We start from the raw sequence: 22,962 nt of genomic DNA on the forward strand, positions 1-22,962 counted from the left end.
TGTGATGCGAGTGGGTTGGCATAACAATGGTCTTCACTTAAGTTCCTACCCATGTATTGAGTGCTCAGCTACTACAGTGATTGGCACAGTCTAAAAACCCATATACAACAAAACTGGGATGTGTGGGCTGAAGCAAGGATAGAGATTTTGCAGCTACTTGGATCATCCATGAGCTATTCCCTCCAGGCAGTTCACTGAGGAAGACTAGCTCAAGATTGCATTTGTGGCTATGGAGTAGCTTCACTAGTGCTTCATATCCTCAAAAGTAGAGGCTGTCCTCTTTCATTCTTCCTGAGGCTCTCTCCAGTACACAGCTTCATTACTCTGGCTGTACACTTCCTCCTTAGCAATGATTAACAATGTGGACTTTTTTTCCCAGAAGAGAGCACTGTTTTAAAAAACGGAGATACCATCATGCAATCAACAGGTTAAACAACTCTTCAGTTATTTTATGGAGAACATATATTGCAAAGGAATGTGTAGACAAAAAGGACAAGGTAGTATCTGGCAAGCTATTGTATTTAACAACTTTATTTTCTCTGTAACAGAATTACTTTGGAGATTCTGATTTTTTACAGAATTACTTACCCCAAATCTCTGTGCCCTGGAGGGTTATAATCGTTACCCGATACCTGAAAAGCTAATCTGATAATGAGTTGTAAATTATATTCTTTCAGTTGCCTATAAAGTAAATATTTCCATTATATACCTTATGAACTATGTTAAATATTTAGTCTGGAGTGCCAGATGACAAATCTCAGATCTTTCCCCAAGATACTGTTTTTTTAAAAAAATTCCTTATAATCATTCTTTCCTCTGACTAATGAGCTGCAGAACTGAGGCTCAGAAAGCAGAGGTCAGTGGAGTCAAAATACTATAGTCAGGGTAACCTATACTCCCAAACACTGATAAATATTTAGACACCCAAGCTGATGTGAAAGTCACCCATGCTATTCTCAAACAAGGAAAGAACACTGTAGAGGAGATCTGTGTGCAAGTTTCTGCTAATAACCTATATCTATTCAATCAATTAATTAATTAATGGAGCACCAAATCAGTTTTCAGGCAAGCAGGAAAATCAGGCCAGGTACTTTCAATCTATGGGCCAATTCCTACTTGGCTTACTCAGTGAAGTTAACGCTACTGCTTGCGTGAGAAAGGTGAGCAGGAATTGGCCTTCAATAAGACACAATAAAATGAAAAATGATTTCCATAAGATTTCATAAGATTTCCATAAGATGCAACAGAAGGCAGAGGGAGATAACAAAACTAGGAGAAAAGGAAGCTGCTCGTGGCAGAGATCTATTACTAGGTATTACATTAATTTATTATATTTCAGATTCAGGCTTTCATGGCTGTTTTAATTATTTTTGGTTTTGTATAATCTTTTAAATTGTTTTAGTTTCATTATAATTAGGTGCAACAGTGGAAGCAGTCAGTACCAGAGGTGAGATGTGTCATGGTCTTGTTCCATAAACTTTTGTGATGTACTTTTTTTTTTGTCATCAATGGGCTCCTGTCTGACAATGCTAGAATCCATACATTACCTGTGCTTTCACAAACTAAAAATATGCAATAATCATGAATATCTGGTGCTATTTTATAAATAAAAATGCTAAAGCAAGAACATTGGTAAGGAGAAAGACTAGCAGCAACATTGGTTATGTGCACAGTCTAATTAATATACCTATAATCTGAAGGCAAACCACGTTACTGAACACACTGGCCATTAACATAACAAGTGCTTTTTATTTACTGAGATGCAACTCAATCAGACATCCTACAGAGGTCTAACCTCCTTTCCTTAAATAAAAGATGGTGCTTTTTCTTTTCCTACTCATTCTTTTCTTGATGATTAACTGCACAGAACACTGGGAGCCTCCCTTCAGTGCCTTTGTTTAAAGTGAGAATCTTGTGTATTTAATTGCCCTGAAGCATCTGATCCTGTTCAATGCCCAGTGGACTCACTCCCATGGTACAGTATCCCACACCACCATTAAACTGCAGACTGCTTAAAAGTAACTCATTCAGATAATATATGCGCGATTGCCTAGATTATATTTCTCTCTTTATTTCCAAACTGATATAAAGATACAAACAGTTGCATTTTTTCTTTAACATAATAAAATAATCACATTAATAACAACAATAAGAGCTCAGCTATGCAAGATCATAAACCCTTTAAGTCCTGCTACCCTTCTCATCTAAGATTGTACCCCAATAAACGTAATCATTTAATTACTCCAACAATGAATTTCTGCAGATAAATTCATTTTATTAACTAGTTTTGAACAAAGCTCTCTTTTTGGCTCAGTTTTGTTAGCCATCTGCTTCCAGAAATATTCCATATCATGGATTTCTTGGGTGATGTCTCTGCCCTCCACATTTTGCAGAAGACTGAGGTCCTGTCTGTTCTGCAAGATGCTTAAAGATTCTGTTGCATTTTCATAAGAGTCGAGGTTTGCTCAGCTGTCTCTTATCCAATATTTCCCTCTCCTGTCTCACCCCTGTTGAGCTTTGGGCATGTTTGTTGTCTGTGGATACGTCTAGAGATAGCTAGCTATAATGCAGCAGTGAAGAAATTGTTGTATTAGAGGCAAGGCTGGTTACGCTGTTATTAAGATTTACCAACGCTACCCATTATAAGACCATGTTGTTAGTTGCTTATAACTTCGTCAAACATTAACAGTTTGGTCTGAAATTTTCCCTCCCAGATGTTTGCCTTAGGCTGAACTTTTTTTGGAGGGGGCGGGAAATCAGACCCCAGAGTCTCAAGTTCAGCACACAGAAATGAGGAACACATAATTAGTGTCATCCTGTGAAAAGTCTGGATGAAGTGACTTGCCAAGCATCACACAGGAACTCTGTGGCAGAGGCAGGTATAGAACCCAGTTCTCCAGAGCAGCATTCAACTTTCTTAACCATGAGACCCTCATTTCTCTCCCTGCAATCCCCTGCCTTATTCACTATAGACCTTCCAACTTCTGCAACAAATGAAGCAGGGGTCTAACAAACTAGAGACCCCTTCACTACACAACCCTGATTCATCCCTAAAGCAGGTCCATTCTGTGCAATGAATGTTAGGCAGGGGACCTGTGGAAAAGTATATATGATCACATAATTAAAGACTGTATCATAATGCACACGTACAAGGGAGCCAAGTTAAGGCTGTCATAGGAGCCGAATTAAGGTTGACCTTTGTTCTGGCATCTCCTTACTCTGGAGTGCTCAACTTTGCAACCTTAGCTTTTCTTGGGTAATATGTATATAGGGCCAACTTCAGCCCTACATGGGTATTTTTAAATAGGAGACTGGAAACTTTAGGAGCCTGTTTCCCAGTTACACTAAGGCCCCTTTACACTACATGGGACTTAATGTAGTAATTTACCCCCACTTTAAGGTCCTCACACTGTCAAAGCCTTTTGTCCCCTCTTGCCCTTCAAAGGGGTTTGGAAATAAACCCCCCAGAACATGGGGGCCTAGGGTTGCCAGGTGTTCGGTTTTTGACTGGAAGTCCAACAGTTAAGAGTCCAGTTGGTCATCCGCAGTACCTGGCTCCGCACAGCTCCCAGGAAACTGCCAGCATCTCCCTCTGGCTCCAAGGCGGAGGGGCAGCCACAGGGGCTCTGTGCACTGTCCCTGCCCCGAGAGCCGGCTCCTCAGCTCCCATTGACTGGGAACCATGGCCAATGGGAGCTGTGGGGGCGGCGCCTGCAGACAGTGGCAGTGCGCGGAGCCACCTGACAGCGCCTCTGCCTAGGAGCCAGAGGGAGATATTGCCACTTCTGGGAACTGCCTGAGGTGAGTGCTGCCCGGAGCCCTCACCCTCAACCTCCTCCCATGCCCCAACCCCGAGTCCCCTCCCATACCCAAACTCGCTCCTACAGCCTGCACCCCCTCTCGCACCCCAACCACCTACCCCAACCCTGAGACCCCTCCTGCACTCTGAACCCCTCTGCCCCTGCCTGGAGCTTCCTCCTGCACCCCTAACCCCTCATCCCCAGCCCCACCCTAGAGCCCGCACCCCTAGCCAGAGCCTGCACCCCCTCTTACACCCCAAACTCCTGCCCCAGCCTGGTGAAAATGAGTGAGTGAGCGAGGGTAGGGGAGAGTGAGTGACAGAGGGTGGGGGTATGGAATGGGCAGGCCTCAGAGAAGGGATGGGGCAAGAGCATGGCCTCAGGGAAGTTGGTGGAGGAAGGGTGTTCAGTTTTCTGCAACTAGAAAGTTGGCAACCCTATGGAGGCTCTGTATCTCCACAGTGCTTTCTCTTTTCTCTGTTCTATCTGAAAAGTAGCAGAACACAGCCACACTACTGATACTAACTGCAATGGATTAAGAAGTGAGATTTCATGCTGTGGTTGGGGAACTGTCATAAATGAATGCCAACAAAGCCAACATTAACTCAGTAAATCGCTGCAGGATTACAGTGGTTGGTCAATGTGTTGGAGAGTAAACATCTGTTCAGCCCTCTCCCCGCTTTCTACCCATGGAGACCCATCTTTGTGGTCACTGGAAAAGGGGGAAGTGGTCTGGAATCCTTTAGAAGGAAAGGTGCTTCAGAATTAAACTGTTTCCTATGAAATTTAAAAGCAATTTTCATAGACAGTTCCACTGCTGTTAGGTCTTGTCAAGGGCGTTATACAGCATACTGAGATCATTCCAGACACCAACACATGGGTGCAAGCTCTGATTTCTTGCAGCCTATTTTTAGACATCTTCTACACAAGCTCACTAGACAGATGAATGTGTCAACAGATCTATGTTACTATAGTTGCAACTGATTGATAATATTTTACACGTCAACACTGCCAAGGGATTCCACCAGCTATTGGAGAAGTTCTGGCATGAAGTGAACTGCATAAAGGACTACAAAAGGATGTGCATCATCTTCAGATCAATCAAAAATAATGGAAGATGGCACCGTACTAAATTATTTCAGGTAGTACCCGTTTATCTATTCCACTGGGTGGTTTAATGGATAATTATCCACCTTGCATTGTACTCAGGAATTGTGCTCACGACTAGCAAAATACTTTAACCTGTCAAATGCAAAGTAATGTGTTTTAATAATAGCTTCATATTAATATTGAACTCCCTGGAGTTAGATCTGGAAAACATGTCCTAGGTCATCCAGTCCACCTTCCTGTCAATGTGCAATTCTTCTGTAATGTTTTGCCCAGTTCAGATTTAAAAATTCCAAGGACTAGATCTGCCACCTCTCCCACTTTAAGAGACTATTTCACAGTTCATTACGTGTCAGGGAGTTTTCCCTTATGTTCAGTGTAAATGTTCCCTGCCTTAATCTGATTCCATTACTCCTATGTGAAACAACACTAAATTATGATGTGCTAGTATCCTTTAAATATCTGTCGACAGCTATGTCCTCCCTCCCACCTTCCCACCCATCCTTGCTTAGCCCAGTAATAAGTTATAAATTATGTTTGGCTCTCTTAATTGCAATCCTTCCTATAATGTGATCATTTCTGAAAATGCATGCAATGCCACAAATGTTCTTTACCCTTTATAGCGGCAGGTCAATTCCCAGCATGAAGTGGGTCTCTATCCCAAAAGGCTAAAATCTATAGATCCAATCAGTGACTGATATTAGTCCACAAGAGAACAAAATATACAAAGTGGGGTATGACCATTAAATTCAAACATCTGTTTAACAGAGAAGGTTTGAATAACTTCATGAAAGTAGAGGCAGAGGGATCTTAGCAATTGCTAGGGGGGGCTAGTGCTCAAATCAGGCTGCAGAGACAACGGTGTGGAGATGGAAGGAAAATGGGACAGTGAAGCAGCCAGCTTGGATAGAATGGAGGTAGTAGTAGTGATGTGGGAGGGGATGAAAGAGTTGTTTTAAGCAACCAGGGCAGGGCCAGGGAGAGAGGATGGATGACACATGGTAAGATTCATGGGAAAGAAAAGTTTAGGACCCTCATGTTGAACTGACTGTAAACAATGCAGAAGCAGACCATGTAGCATGGTAAAGAACAGAAATGGGGCAGGGAGTGGGGGAGAGGGAAAAATCAAGGAACAGTCAGCAGTTATTGGAGAAACTCAACTAAGAGGAGCTCTGAGCTACAGAGAAGATATCAGAGTTCACTGTCTAAATTTTGGGGCTATGGGCAAAACCCAACGCTCCTCCACAATAGTAAAGAATGCCGACTATTACAGTTTGCCACTAATCCTAAGGCACCACTATGTAGCTAGTGATATTAAAAAAAAACACAGCAAAACTTAGAGCTGGCACATTAGGTGTCATGAGATATCACATACGGGTAATCTAAAAAACCAGCAATTGTATACCTATTGTAGTCAGACACAGAACAGTACGATGCTCACCGCTACTCCAATTTGAAGACAGGAGTAGTATCTGAACTTCACCCAGCATGAGGATGTTAATATCTATTTGTTTGTGATGGTTACTCATTTATGATTTTCCCTCCTCCTTTTCCTCTCCTTTTTCTATGTTTTCATCTCTGACTATTCTACAAAAAATATACAGTCCTGATCCCTCATTCCTTACACATCCAAAACAGCTTTTCAACTTCAGATTTGAGTGCACATGGAATCTAGTATTGGGCCTGCATTTTATTATCTCTGAAAATAAAAAACTTAACAAAAAACAAGTGAAACCCAGAACTGTTTAAATGCAAATCAGATAGCACCTACCAAGTATCAATAGTTCCAAACAAATGCAAAGCACAGCCGGGAATGTTACTATGAACATTCCTGGTTGCAAATTTCATGACAAGAATAAATCACTTATGCTAGAACATGAATTGCGGGGAGTGTGGGGGGAGATATCCGTTTGGAAAATTCAAAGGAATTTCTCATTTCCTCTAAAAACAGACTGATTAATTAGTTGATGCAAATGAAAAGTAAACTCAAACTACAGAATAATTAGTGAAGATGCAATTTAAAGTTAAAATTAGATTAAGAAGATAAAAAATTACTTGAGGCAGATGAGAGCGTGCAGCAACACAGCAGTATCAGCTGAATTGAGCCCTTGTCAGTTAAGGACTGAAAAGTTAAGCAGCTAAAATTCTTTAAACTCAGACCTGGGGCTTTGCTCAGATACTATTCAAAGGTTAGAGTTCCAATGTCCAGTGTGACCCTCTGGCTACTTATTGACCATTCATACCCTGATATACTTGAGTGTGGCCTCCCACAATGAGAGAGTTCCCTGAAGCTCTTTGGGGTTTATACCCGTTTTACAATAATATAACTCCATTTACTTCAAAGGAGTTATCCTCAAGTTACACAGCTGTAAGCTAAATCAGAATCAAGTGCTTTATTTTTTACTGAAAAACTGAATAGAATAAGCTGCTACTAATAAAAAATAAGTTACACGGTCTTACAGCAGCTGCCTTGACAACGATTTTCCAGTATATAGTGTGCAATTAATTATAATTGTCTAATGTATACTTCTTGTTGTGGTTGTTTGTGAAATATGTAAATATACAGGGATTGACTTCACTGGTATATAACCCTTATAGTTTCTCTTGGACATTTAGTGTCCTAATTCCTAAGACAATTCTTATTCACTGAATTGAAGCAAGCAAGTTTTGGTGTAAATCTACTAAAAATTGAGCAAGTCTGCTGAAGACAACTCAAGATAAGGAGATAAAAGAGCCAAAAGAAGCACAGCAAGGAAGATGAGAGACAAGCTTATCATGGGTATGGACTGCCTGTTTTTTTATATAACCTCCAAAGCAGTAAAATTATTGCAGAAGTAAAATCACTGTGTAAAATGCTAATCTCCTGGCTATGGAGATTAAATCTGTTTATTAACAAATCACATGGAATCACATACAAACTGAAGATATCTGCGGTATACAAGCACATATAATTGTCATCCCATACTAGTGTAATATACAACTGTGGACAATTCCACTGAAAGGCCTAATGCACTGTCCAAGTGAGGTAAATTAGAAACCATAATGGTACATTTTCCAAGTGCTGGATGGGCTTCATGCCATGCCGCTCCCATTGATTATCAACAGGAGTCACATGGGTCATTATATCACAGTAAGTGAAATGAGCTGGCAGTCTTTATCCATTTTCTAATGGAAAGGTGTCCCCATTGCAAAAAAAAAACACCAACTAAATGGCTTTCTTGGTCACCTCAGCAGGGAAGCCAATCATTGAATGGGCATGGAAACTACATTACTTCCTCACCCCTAGACATTTTTCTAGGTCAGCAGTGGCACATATTTGCAGAACAGCGTGGGAAAGCTTGCACCACTATCACCCAAGTTATACCTGACAATGGCTAAAGTCTTCAGTCTCCTGGAGCCTTTCTTGAGCACTGAGGCTTTTTGGTTTTGGTTTTTTTTTTTAAGTAAAAAGTCCTTTGCACTGTGTAACGTCCAACTACCAAAAATACAACACAGGCCATAGGAGTTGTGATTGTAGTGTTCACCTTTTTAAAAATGATTCATTTCAGACTGCACACAGAACGAAAAAGAACCCACCCTCAGCCCCAACTCGCTTTACATTTGCTCAATAGCCACACCAAAACCTTCAAGCTGGTCAAGTAGTACAAACATCTGAATCTGCTTTTGGAGTTTGAAAACTGTCATTAGTTTTATCTATCCAATCTCCAAATCCTAAACTCAGAGGTTACTAGAGTAGGTCAATCTTGAGACTATGTTGACATTGTTGCTATTAGACATGAAAAACTAAATAACAGGGTCTGCACTGTGTCAGCGAACATTGCACATTCTTTGGTTTGTCATGCAAAGCACGAAGTCCCTGATACAGTTTAAAATGGCCTTTGTGTCAGCAAAACTTGTTTACTCGTGGAATACAAGCTTAATGCCCAAAGCATTTTTAAAAGAAATTGCATGTAACAGAGAAGGCAATGCTAGTTCCAGGCAATGGCACTGGAAATACAAAATATCACTGGCTTCACATAGCCTCTAAATTGCATATACATCACTGTAGTTACATACACATACATGTGCTTACACACAAAGAAAAACACTTTAGGAAAATTTAGGCCCACGTGTAGGAAAATAAGATTAGTCATACTGGATCAGACTAGTGGTTAACATGGTTTTATAGTCTGCTTCCACTGGAAGCAAATACCCAATACTTTGAAAAAGTGAGATGTCCCTCCTAATGTACACAGGTAAGATCTGTGGTGTTTTACACCCACTTTCATAAGTGTAAAATGAAAACACCAAGTATAAGGCAATGGAGAATCAGGCCCAAAAGTGCTATCCATGAGGGTGGACTGCATAGACCAGGAGTAAAGAAAGGTATAATTCTCAGGGGTGCAGATCCACTCCATGTCTTTAGTATCTACCTCTGTGATGAAGCCAGTTCACGTGAGTTTTAAACTATGGAGACCAATCTAGCCTGGAAAGACTAGCCTGGAAAGAGGTGAGCATCTGGAGAGAGCATCTGGCAGGAGTAGCTTGTTAAACTGCTGAGTACTGTAGCTCTGCAGTGGCAGAAAGGAGAGGAGTTGTTCTCTAGTATCATCTGTGCCCAGGAGACTCCTGAACCAGATACGGGTGAGGGAAGAAGAACAACTTGCTAATTATCTGCTTGTCCTGTTTGGATGAGGTCTGTGCTTGTGCCCAGGACTTTAACCAGTATCTATTTTTGTTTGTTTTGTCCATTTGATCTAGGCACAAGGAAGCTGCCCTGTGTTTATTTTCTCATTTGGACCTATGGCCAAGGGTGCCTACCCTATGACTGTCCTATTTTCCTTGGACTGAGAGGAGAATGTCTTTTCTTCTGTCAGGGCCTGTTACCCCAAAGCCCCCAGAGCTGGCATCTACTCTTTTGCCTTCTGCTTTTATTTGTTGTTTAATATAGTAATTGTATTATTTAGCCCCAAGAAGCATTTTGGTTTACAGCTTGTAAAAAAGATACTATACAAAATAAAGGTTTCAGAGTAGCAGCCGGGTTAGTCTGTATCTGCAAAAAGAAAAGGAGGACTTGTGGCGCCTTAGAGACTAACAAATTTATTTGAGCAGTCTCTAAGGCGCCACAAGTCCTCCTTTTCTTTATACAAAATCAAGGTATATTGTATTGTTACAACTTGAAATTCTAATCAGCTGATCTTTGTTACAAAATTCCAAGGCCAAAAGCTTCAAAGAAACTTGTTTCTTTGTTGCTGTGGTATCTGATTTTTCAAGATAAACATGGTATCTTTCAAAGGCTGAGGGATGATTATCGACATGCACCAAAGTACATCTTACATCTTTGGAGTGGCGTTTCTTCTTGAGCTTACTGATAAAATCCAAGCAGACTATGAGGCTGAGTGGTAGATCTGGTGGGATTGAACATTTGAGTAATCCTTTGGTTTCACTATTAAGCAACTGTATATATAGTTATATCATATAGTTTGCCTGACTTAGTGCACAGATGTTAATATATATTTATTCTTTGATGGATTTGAAATCCCTTTCACTATTTTTTGTGAAAATATGTTTTACCTACTATATTGGATACCTGTCTGAAGGTATCCTGCTCCACATTGCTGTCCCACAACCAAATGCACTTGCAATTTTTAGGGCTTTAAGCAGGTGAAGGGTTGTGGGTAGGAAAGTGGAATCCAGGAGGTAAATGACAACTTTGTAATGGCAACAACTGTAGTATCTTAACTCCTATGGCTGCTACTACTAGCTGGAAGAGCAGCTGCACTTTTGCTGTGGGATGAAGTCTCTGGTTAACTCAGATCTCTCCAGTCTAACAAAAATTAGGAAATGCTGATGTGAACTACAAGACTTTGGATGCAATTTCACAATTTCAGATAAGAAAGGCACTGAAACAGCCTGCCTCTGAGCAAAAGGGATTAACATGTGAGCACATGGAGAAGCCATTGAAGGGGAGAGAGACTGTCACGAGTATTCTAGAGTTAAAAATATACTGAAATAGTTTTCTTACACATTAACCTTGAAAGCTGTTCTGTATCTGCTTGTGCACTCAGACTCTAAGAATCAAGGTGCTGACAACCTAAAGGTTAAAATGTAACAAGTCATGCTTTAACATTTTAGGATAAAGCCTGTCTTAAATTCCAGACACGTTTTCAATAGGTGTTTTGCACTTCAGTAACAGACAGCAATATAATGCTGCCCTTCTTAAAGTAGCATAATTATATAAAACTGAATCCAAGATGAAAGGAGTATGACTGTTGTGGTGCATAACAGGGTTTTTTGATTCACCATTGCTCTGAAAATAATTCATCACCCTGTTTGCCGCGATCTACAGAGACACCTTACTGTAACAATAAGTGTACTATTTCAGTTCATTGTGGTATGCAGTGTAGCTGTAGAGATGTCATTCCCAGGATATTACAGAGACAAGGTAGATGAGGTAGTATCTTTTATTAGAACAACTTCTGTTGATGAAAGAGACCAGTTTCTAGCAGCACAGAGCTCTTCTGTGGCTCAAAAGCTTGTCTCTCTCACCAACAGAAGTTGTTCCAATAAAAGATATTTCCTCACACACCTTGTCTCTCTTATTTTAGCTAAGGAAGATACCATGACAGTTTCCACTAAAATGCTGCTATTTACAAGTAATTAACAGTATGGGACTTGTGGTGGAATTGTGTTGATTGCAAATGGTAAATGACAACATTTTCATGATGAACATTTTCAATAGTACAGTTTAAAGCCAATTTAATAAAGGTCACAACCTACCATCAATTCACATGCAGTTCCATGGGATGAATAATGACAGGACATAGTGCCTTAGAGTCTAAACAGTACTGGGGCTACAGTAAGCTATTTGCAATCTATAACTTGCTGTCGGGGTCAGTGGGCTGGCAATTATGTTATTTTCTTCCTCTGCACTCCACAGTCATAGACATCTATTCCTTGGTTATGGCTGTCTGAATTCCACTACTTGCCCTGTCCTCTGCCACTGTCTTTTGACATTGTCAAAAGGTCTCTAGTTTTTCATTCTGTTGTGTGCGTCAATTAGCTCAAATCTTTATCTTGCAACAATTTTTGTTAATTATTTGTGTTACCCCAGCACCTAGGAGCCCTAGTTATGGACCAGGACCCCATTGTGAAAGGCACTGTAAAAATACAGAACCAGTGACATCTATAGTTTTAATCACTGATACCTACAGGTGGTTGCAAATTTGAAGTTTCTATTTCAAGTTTTACTATGGAGTTGGAGCAGATGGGGAAAAGTCCCTAGGCTTAATTCCCCTCTTACACTGCTGTAAATTAGGATTAACTCCATGGAAGTAGATAATGTTACACAGGTATAAGTGAGAGGAATTAAGATGGTATTAGTGAAACAAAATTAATGTTGCTGAATTATACACATTTATCCAAAAGATTCCCTAGTGGTGACTGCATTAAAAATATTGGGTTTCTCTCCATTGACCGACTTTCATATTAACATCACTACATTTGTGGTTTGTATTTCTCTGATTTTATTCTGCTCTGGTTCAGTTTAACTCTCAATTCCTGTATTTTACAGTGTATCTCCTCTCTTAGGTCCATTCCCATGTCTATAATCATCATAAGATTATCTGAGACTCTTGTCTATGCTGTGAAATGCTATTGAGTTGCAGGAAATAGTTACATCATGGCACACTTCTGTGACATAGTTAAACTCAATCTGCTCCCACAGTACCGCAGAAATGTAGTTTCAATAATTGTGTTCCTGGACTGTGCTACAACCTTGGCCATTGCAAACGTGAAGCATGATTCAAAAACACAGTTAAAACACAGTTTGGTCCCATTTATCCTGGAAGATTGAACCACTTTTTAGACTGCAGCCCACAACACAGTAGCTTTTATTGTGTAGTGGAGGGGATGTAATTTAAATTGAGGTGAAATTTCTCTCCCCAGCAGAGCTGAAAGGACGCATTCAAGAGGACAAGGTGTGAAGAACCTTGGAAGGGTCCAAGAATCCCTTTAGCTGTTTTACTTTTCATATTAAAATATTTCTAATTTTTCCAATCTCAATCTAAAGTATAAAAGTGAAATAATCCAAGTAAATCATACTCAAAAATAGTTTCATAAGCACTCGTTCATTAAGGCTTTAAAAAAAGACAGATTTATTGATATTTGCTTATCATATTTAATAGTAGCTTTAAAGTTATTCTCGATAAAGTCACATTCACTAATATAGTCTTCTGAGCTATTCGGGAAGATACAGTAATTTAGCTAGATGTCGGTCTCAAATTATCTACACAGAAAGAAACAAGGAATGTTTGTACGCAGTTATATTAAACTTTTTTCTCAACTCAGATATCCATATTCTGCACTCTAGTAATTGGAAGCTTTGAGCATGAATCTAATGTAGCCTTAGATCAAGCAGCTCTGTCTGACAGTGTGAAACAAACTTATGCAACCAGCTGGTAAACACCAAACCATAAATATGGAAGAGATGAAACCATAGGTGGTTAATTTACAAACTTAAAAAAAACAAACAAATACTCAATAAAAAGGCATTGAAATTGCTGTTTATTCCACACACACAAATTTTCTTCAAGTGAGTAAATAAACTCAGCTGCATTGTGTGATGATTCCATTAACCTTGCAATCAAGCATTAAATTAAACTGCCTAATTCAGATTTCCTCTCCTGCTGCAGGGGGAAATGTACCTTGTGAGGGCTATGTTTTATGCTAATAGAGCTAATGTACAAAATCTTCTCTACTAGCCATCTACAATTCATGAGATAACACAAGTAAGTAAAACAAGTAAGCAAACTGCAAAAACTCCTTTGGGAATTCTTTAACTAAATAACCGTTTAGGTGTGATTTGCTATATTTTCATACTGGGTTCTCTCATGGTATTCAGTTTACAGCTATTTATGGTGAGCTAAATTTAATCTTCATACATATTTTCTAGGTAGACTACTTGAGCAACACTGCATGATCATTAACCTCTGTTCATAGATGGAGTAGACTCTTTAACCCTTTGTTGTATCATTTTATTAGATTACCCTTCATTGCAGTAAAAGTTCAGTTGAGAAATGGATTAAAATTTAGGATTTGTCTACAGAAAACATTACTACATCACACGCCAGGGTGTGAATCTGCAGTGCTCCAGGTTGCCTCACAGTAACATCCCATGTGGACGCTGCTACAGAACGCTGAAAGTGCAGTAATGTGCTTTGACAAACACCCATTTCAAACAGCAACATGTCAAAGTGCACTATGGAACTTCCAGTGTGCTGTGCAGTGTCCACATGGGACATTACTGAGCAGCAAGCTAGTGCCCTGTCACATTGTGACAAGCCCTTGGTTTTAATCCCATGTTTTAAATCAGAGGTGGGCAAACTACGGCCCGTGGGATCGTCCTGCCCGGCCCCTGAGCTCCCGGCTGGGGAGGCTCGCCCCGGCCCCTGCCCTGCTGGTCCCTCTCCCTCGCAGCCTCAGCGTGCTGCGTTGCCAGTGCTCTGGCCCACCGCTCCTGCTGGGCAGCGCGGTGGCGTGGCTGGCTCCAGCACACTAAGGGGGTGGGGAACGGGGCGGGGGGTCTCGGGGGCAGTCAGGGGACAGGGAGCAGGAGCGGTTGGATGGGACGGAGGTTCTGGGGGGGTAGTCAGGGAACAGGGAACAGGGGAGGTTGGATAGGGGATGAGGTCCCGGGGGGGGGCGGTCAGGGGGCAGTTAGGGGCGGAGGCCTGGGAGGGGGCGGTCAGGGGACAAGGAGAAGGGGGTTTGGATGGGTCGGGTGTTCTGAGGGGAGCAGTCAGAGGGTGGGAAGTGGGAGGGGGCAGATAGGGGGTGGGATCCAGGCTGTTTGGGGAGACACAGCATTCCCTACCCGGCCTTCCACAGAGCTTTGCAACCCTGAGGTGGCCCTCAAGACAAAAAGTTTGCCCACCCCTGTTTTAAATGCTCAAGGAGCTTTTTTCAAACCACAGACTCAAATTTTTCAAGATACATAGGCGTTGCTGAGCTTAATGTTGCAACACTTAACTGATTTAGAAGTCTTAATCTCATTTTTAGAAGCGATTTAGATATGTAGGACCCTAACTCCCATCAGCTGTCCATGGGATTTTAGATCCTAAGTGCCTAAATCCCTTTTGATATTGTAGGCTCCTAGATACATTAGGCATTGCAACACTGAGCACAGCAACACCAAAATACCTTTAAACTCTGGGTCTTAGCCTCTAGCAGAATGCACTGAACTTCTGTTTAAGACAGATAGGCAAATACAACTACTATATTCTAATTAGAAAGGATTTAATCAAACTATTCGTAATAAAGCCACAGCATATGGGACTAAGTGTAATCTATCGAGTGCTCATGACCCTGTTTTGCTCCTGAATCAGCAACAAGAATCCAACCTCCAGTACTTGTATGGTTTCTTCTTCCAACTTAAGTTATAAGATTCATTTTCATAATAACCCTCCTTCTCTCCCCCATTCTCCTTAGTTTCTAATTATGAGGATGATGAAAGCTCTTTCACCAAATGTGTTCTTTGGTTTCTCTGTAACAAGTTGCTACTAGCAAGTAATTGCCTTTTCTTTTGCAATGTGACATGATTCCTCTAACTGGAATTTATTTAAAGCTGAAATAAAAAGCTCTTGTAAGAAATAAGAAAACCACACACAGGCAGGCTGGATTTCAGGCAAGTGACTTAGCACATAGAACTCAGGAAGATTTTCAGACCAAATGAAAGTATGACAGATGCTGTAAACACTAAAGGGGGAGGGAATCAACAGCTCCCTAAAAAGTTTTTAGTATTTTTGAAAATATTATTATTTATTTGTATTGTAGGAGTGCCTAGGAGCCCTAGAGTCATGGGCAAAGACTCCATTGTGCTAACAGTCTTCAGCTTCCTTGTCAGTTCCCAAGCCTTATGTCATTCACAAACAACCCTATCTGACCAATTAGAAGTGGTGTTAAGTAGAAATGGGTCTAAGCTTCAAAATTCAGCACAAGATATGAACTCCTGAAAAATATAGGCATGTTCTGGCCCTAAAGCAGTGACTGCTTACAGAGAACTAAACTGAATTTCTTCACAGTGTTTAGGTGTTTGAATTCAACCTTTTTGTTCTGCTCCTTTTCTAGTATTAAAGAAGCATCAAAAGAAATCCATTTCTGCTCTCCTCAAAAACCACACCTAGATTCTCCTATACTTATATACCCTTATTAATCTAGTTGTCACCAACCAGAAGATCTCAACCACAGCAAATGAAGTCTATTACAGTATGTTCCAGGAAACGTTTACCGTTAGCAGTGAAAAAAACATTTGCTAATTTCAAAATCTGGTTAAAAAGTGAAGCTCAATATCCACATATACTACTTAGGGGCACTTTATGGAAGCAATGAGGCAAACTCACAGGCCATGCATGGGCCCTTCTGCAGATGTTCTCAGTGCAAAGGCTAGGTTCAAGCAATAGATCAACTGCTTATCACATCACAACCCTAGCTATGTACATGTCACATATCTTCTCCAGAAGTTTCCTTTTTGATCAACCTCCCTAGATTCTCTTTTCTCCAGTTAATCATGTTCCTTTTAATAACCTGACAAAGCCCTTATACCAGACTTTGGGCTTGATTCTCCTCATTGAAGTTAATGAAGTGAAAGTGAGAAGAGAATTGTGCCTTTCTTTTTCAAGTCTAATGTATTAAACGTAGAATTTTTTAAATATGCTTTTGTTCTTTCCAGCTCAGAAAAACCCACTTGAGAAACCCACATTACAATCAGAGGACAATATTTTAAAGGGTTTACGCTGTGTCTCTTCCCTTTTCCTAACGCATTAAGTGGTACACAGCATTAGAGATCCTTACAACCACATAGTCAACCACTGAAATCCCACTACACAGCTATTTACCTGAATTTCAACATGCATTAGCAGCTGCAAATTATGACACTGTAAAAAGGCACAATCTAAACATTCATTTGCTTGACACAAGCATACCTGTCAGCATCTCCTAGTCCCAGTGAGGTGTTACGCTGCAGTGTCTCCCGCACTGCAGCCATCCCATCTGGTAGCCGATTCAGTCTTCGAGTGTACAGGCCCAAACCACCATCAGTCATGTACCTTTAAAAAACAAAATAAGATATCAAGATATCAAAGGTTCAGTAAAACAATCTGTAAGCACTTCCACGCTTTTAGTGGTGTTTGTATATCCATTTTATACCTAGTACTCAGATACGGAGCAAGCTTTGCTCTCAGTTACTCCAGAGTCATTTTGTTGAGTTCCGGCCCAGAACTCAGCCCTCCCCATTCTCTTTTCCACCCCAGGGCAAAATGAGACCAATATGAAGAAGGAGGAATACAATTTTCATTAAGAACGCACATGCATCATTCCTAAATGACTTACGATTTGAGCTCTCTTTCCTCATTCCCCAGCTATTTTGTGTTATTTAAAACGTTGGGGGTGAAATCCTGGAGACACTGAAGTTATTCACAAAACTCCCACTGATGTCAGTAGAGTCAGGATTTCACCCAAGGTCGTATCTGCTGTACACTTACATTAAAGATCCCATAGCACTCTGTGTGAAAAAGGGGATTTGCCCCACTGGCCAAAAGTGGCTGCTCTCCTACTTTTGTGCACTGTGCTGTCTGTAACTATGCTCTTCAACCGGAGAGGTGGCTGCATTTCAGTGTTGTTGTTATTATTAAATATTTATGAAGGACTGTGTGTGTATATGGAACTTTACAAATGAATAAGACAACATCCTTGTCCTGAAGTGGTCAAAACTAAACAGAGATCTGTCTGAAATGTATTATGTTGGACAATTAAATAACATGAAATAAGTCTGTATTTTGTGGACTTCTGCATGGCCAACAATGCAAACAGAAATCCTTTTGCATCTAGCTTTGTCATAAGAATGACTATCCCGGGTCAGACCAAAGGTCCATCTAGCTCAGTATCCTGTCCTCCAAGGGTGAACAATGCCAGGTGCCCCAGCGTGAATGAAGAGAACACAGAAAGGATTTCAAGTGATCCATTCCCTGTTGATTATTCCCAGCTTCTGGCAAACAGAGGCTAGGGACACCATCCCTGTTCATCCTGGCTAATAGCCACTGATTGACCTATCCTCCCTGAATTTATCTAGTTGTTTTTTGAACCCTGTTATAATCTTGGCCTTCACAACATCCTCTGGCAAAGAGTTCCACAGGTTGACTGTGCGTTGTGTGAAGAAATACTTCCTTTAGTTTGTTTTAAACCATCTGCCTATTAATTTCATTTGGTGACCTCTAGTTCTTGCGTTATGAGAAGGAGTAGATAATACTTCCTTATTTACTTTCTCCACCCTCGACATGATGGGGGAAGCAATCCAACTTAATTTTCATTGCCCAATTGTTTTCTAGATCACTGCAGAGAATCTAATGTAGGAAACTTGCTATGCAACTAGGAACAGGTATGTATAGTATAAGTACTGAAAGCAACCCTTCTGCTTTATACTGGAGGTTTATAGGAACATTCTAGAGATCCCTGATTCAGCGCAGGCATGAAAATACCAGCCTGACTTGTGATTTTATCCTAAAATGACAACTGCTGAAATTGGAACCTGCTGTACTATAGGGTGAGGTTCAATGCAGTAGATTTATTTGCAATCTGCTGTGGAAATGATGGCCGGGTGAGGATGAACCTCACCACCTCTTCTTTCAATAATCTAGCTATGGTCTTAACGGGACATGAGTGTTCTCACTGGGGTTGGCCCAGGGCAGTATGAAGTCGAGATAGCAAGAGTACCTTCTCTTTTGGAATTCCTGCCCCCTGGAACAGCATTCCTGTTGACAGAACCCCCTAACTAACATGCCCCGTGTAGGTGTATTTTGTACACATACAGCCTATACAATTGTATATATATGCTGGTAAAAGATATAATTATATAGCAGGACAAATGAACAAAAACATCATATACTCTGTATTTAAATAGCATGAGAATATAAAACTTAAACATATTCACTGAGATTTTTATACTCATGATCTCATTACTTTAATTGTGTTTTTTAACATTCTCATCTATGCTATAAGAGGGCAAAAAATTCATTTGTAAGTTAGTGATCTGCAAAGCTAGTTTCTAGATAAACAATTCAAAGTATCTATATAGTCCTGGGGTATAAAGAACAACAGGACTTAAAACCTCAGGACATAGATACTCTGAATGTTTATCTAGAAACCAGCTTTACAGATCAATAACTTACAGAACGAATTTATTGCCTCATAGTAACATAGTTAAAAGACATTTCTACCTTAAAAAAGGAAAGCATTACTTCTTAATAGCTTAAAAAAAGTAAATGAATGGAGTTGCTGACAGTGAGTGCAACACATCTTTATATACGCAGTTTGAGAAATGAAGAACTGAAACACATCTCAGATGACATCCGATCCCAAATGTTGTGTTGTTTTTTTAAATACCCTCAATATATTTTTCATTATTGATATGATGAATCATGATCTGAGACTGTTTTTAAAATTTAAGTCAAATATCAATATTTTTTAAACTTCTCACTGAATTCAATGAGTGTAACAGTTATGCTCCAAAGCAAGTAAAGCATGTCCCCAAGAAACACAAACATTGTGTAATATTTGCACTAAATCAATGCGAGATATTTTAACAATGTTCTGTTTAATTGGTAAATTTTAAAAAATGCAATAATCTCATACCCAATCTTCTAAAAAATCCCCAACAATACCAAAACAACACGGCATGGCACATTAATACAAAGATTTAAGATAATACATAGATCAATTTCTTTTCTTCTGGAATAACTCTTCAACTAACAGTGGTATAAATAATACAAATACATTAAACAATTGAACTAGATTTTTAAAATTGTCTGGAAAATAATATGCAAAGAAGTTCATAAAGTCCAAAGAAAACAGAATATTTTTGTTCTTGCTTTATATCTGTACGTATTTATGCAACAATTTAATAACGCTATAATCAAATAAATATGCGACAACTACAGTGGTAGAGTTGATATCTTTGGCATGCAGTTCAACATACCTTATTGACTTGTAAATTGAAATGGCTATATTCTCTCAATTCTTTTGTCACTCTTAAGGAAGTAGTGGTACAACACCAAAATTATATATATATAGGATCTCTTCCTCTGTTTTAAAAGTACCAAAGCCAGTTACTGATTTGTCTTACTAGGGCATATTTTTGCTCACAAGAAGAAAGAACAGTCAATCCAGCCTTAAACTCGTAATATGTCCATGGATTAGAGGGAAAAAATCATGATGCAGAGAGCACTGGCTCCATCTTCTCACTTTTGTATCATTTCTGTCACAATGTCTCTGGTAACAAACCTAGCTGACTGTGCAGCCAGACTCAATTACTACAATTACATGACACAGGAAGGTTAAAAAAAAAAAAAAGAAAAACCCTGCACTAGATGTGATTTAGCTATATAGGTCTGTACTGGGCCTGTTCAAGAACAACAGAAGAGTCCCCGTGGGGAGTTTTACAAAGACGTTGCTAAGCTAGTAAAACTAGGGACAAGGTTATTTTCAGTTCTCCAATGTCTACAGAGACAAGATACAATGCTTTTCTCCAAATTTAATAAACAAGTAGGCTTATAAGAATTATAACTGTTCCTCCGGAACTGCTATAGCATAGCTTACATCAGGTCTTCCATTCTGTTGGTCAGAAACTCATAAAATCCTTAAAATGGAAGAGCAAATTTTGTTGTGAGCCAATCACAGAAGAAAAACAAAAGATAGAAAAAAGATACCATTCTCATTATTTAAACCCATATCATTAAATGTGCATATTACTGGTATGTTGCAAAAACTCATACCTGCATATGCAAATCAGCTAATTGCAACTACTCGTTTACACATTCAGTGACCGATTTGCATCTCAAATGCAGAAACATTATTGTGAGTGTACCTGTTACACACTTTGAAAATGTAGCATGTAGGTTTACATTTATCATCATCATCCTCATCTGGCATATAACTAATCCTTTTAAATAAAATAAACTAATTTCCAAGATTATTTTTTTAAAGTTAAAATAGATGTGATACTAGTTGAAAATTATGATACTGTGTATACACACTACGTACACTAATTAATCTTAATATGAAGAATCTGGGTGAAACCTGGGTCAATGGAAAAACTCCTCTTGATTTCAATGAGGCCAGGAGTTCACCCTCTGTATATATGTGCAGCAATCAGATACATTCAAATAACTCTGTACTTGTGCCAGCTGGAACAAACAATAGCTTTTCATGGACAGATTTTCAGAGGCGCTGAGCATCCATACACCCAATATAAGTCAATGGAACTGCAGGTGCTCAACACCTTTGATAAGGATGTGTGCAGGTTTTATTACTGATTTTTTTTTAAAGGAAAACTAAAATGTGCTAAAAAGAAAATATGTGAACTCAAATCCTATAACAGTTACAAGTTATGTAGTCTCACCACGCTCTATAAAAAAAATGGCACCATGGGATTGTTTTCTTAAATATTAGATAGACAGGAGTTTTAGTTAACATTGTCAAATAGGTAGCACAGCTTGTAGAATTAAAAGTTTTACAGCTGGAGTGCTATTATACATAAATTCTATCAAAGAATGTGGGTGCCCCACCCCCAGTTAGGGGGAAATTTGGTCGGACTAAAAGGAGTGATGCCCTAACGCCAAACTGGGGCCAAATGGGGGAGCTGCAGAGGGCCCCATCTAGTATATTGTGCATGGAGGAATGGGGAAGTGGGTTTTTCTGTCTCCTATGGGTTGGCTGCGGGGGAGGGGAAACAGAGGCGCCAACTGGCTATGAGACCCCCTTTCCCTAATATAAAGATATTAGGGAAATTAAGAAAAAAGGCAGGCATACAGAAGTGTTCTTATGAAGCACAAATATCATTAAGAGCCTAATTCTGCAAACACTTACTACTGGCCATAACTGCTTCCTATTATAATTTAGGGGCCAATCCTACACCTTATTATTAAGTACCTGTCTACCTCTGTTAAGCATTGGTCATGCCATCACTGGTCACTTAAAACAGGTTGGACTGTATGTTGGGCTGTACAGATGAATGGCTCTTAAACAAATTCACAACACTCTGTCCATGGGGGTGGAATATAGGCTCTCATACTCTTGCCTTCACAAGAAAGAAATTGTGAAGCAGGGCAAGAAGAAATTGAATGCCTATGCTACCACTAACGTTTATCTAGTCATGTCCTGATACATCACAATTCACTACTTTTAAGCACCTGTAATAGCAGCTGGGATTTGTGTTAGCCAGTGTCAAGGGGTTGTATTTAATAACCTTATAATATATTGTGATATGCCTATTTAGTGTTTTTAGTGATGAGGAAGAACATTAAGCCTTATCCACTATGCTGACTAAGGGAATCTAGCAGATGTACCTCCAAAGCAGAAATGCAGGATGCTAGAATAGCCTAAGGGAGGATTTTCTCTCTCATGTGTATTTTGGTCTTCATGTTCCCCGTAGAACTCCTGATAAGCAACTACATAAATATGTTCCTCTTTGACGCTGTGAAGGTTGACCTACCCTCTAGTTCAGTGCCGTGTGTGTCCCAAATCATCAGCTATTGGTGTGTGGCAATGGGTTCTTACACCTAAGAAGATGTTCTTTCCTCTTCACCCAGCCTGAGACTAACCACAACTCGTCCACGATACTCGCTGTGTCCATTAGCCCAGGGAAAGTTTCCTTATTCCCTTGTGATAGAGTGTCTCCAGTACGCTTACCCATAGTTCTTCTGGTATTCTTTAATTTCTTTACTTGTCTTTACAAGACAATATATTAATTGCCTTATTAGACTACTGCATCACTAGCACATTCAATGTCAAACACTCTTTAAATATCTTAAAAATGGCAGCTGAACAAAAGTTCAAATGACATAGTTCAGGAACTTTTCTGGCATTTCAGTAATAACAACCAGAGGTCTCCAAACACTGTCACTTTTTATGCAGATGTGTAAATTGCAGTTCCTCAGGAGAATTTGACAGCCATGCTTTAACAAGGTTAACAACAGGCAATGGAGAGAGTGCCTTTACTAGACTTAACTAAGAGAAGACTTTTAAC

The 22,962-nt window shown here is 39.8% G+C and overlaps 1 protein-coding gene across 2 annotated transcripts in view; it reads right to left on the reverse strand.

The window, feature by feature from the left end:
* The window catches only part of NAV2 (neuron navigator 2), a 344,782-nt gene that overhangs the window by 87,279 nt on the left and 234,541 nt on the right, over window positions 1-22,962 (reverse strand). For both annotated transcript variants that reach the window (XM_077820144.1, XM_077820143.1), the window contains exon 11: window positions 16,868-16,990. In XM_077820144.1, coding sequence (XP_077676270.1) covers window positions 16,868-16,990 — 123 coding nt within the window. The remainder of the gene's footprint in view (window positions 1-16,867; window positions 16,991-22,962) is intronic.

Source organism: Eretmochelys imbricata, chromosome 6 (genome assembly GCF_965152235.1).
Source record: "Eretmochelys imbricata isolate rEreImb1 chromosome 6, rEreImb1.hap1, whole genome shotgun sequence".
Taxonomy (NCBI): Eukaryota; Metazoa; Chordata; order Testudines; family Cheloniidae; genus Eretmochelys; species Eretmochelys imbricata.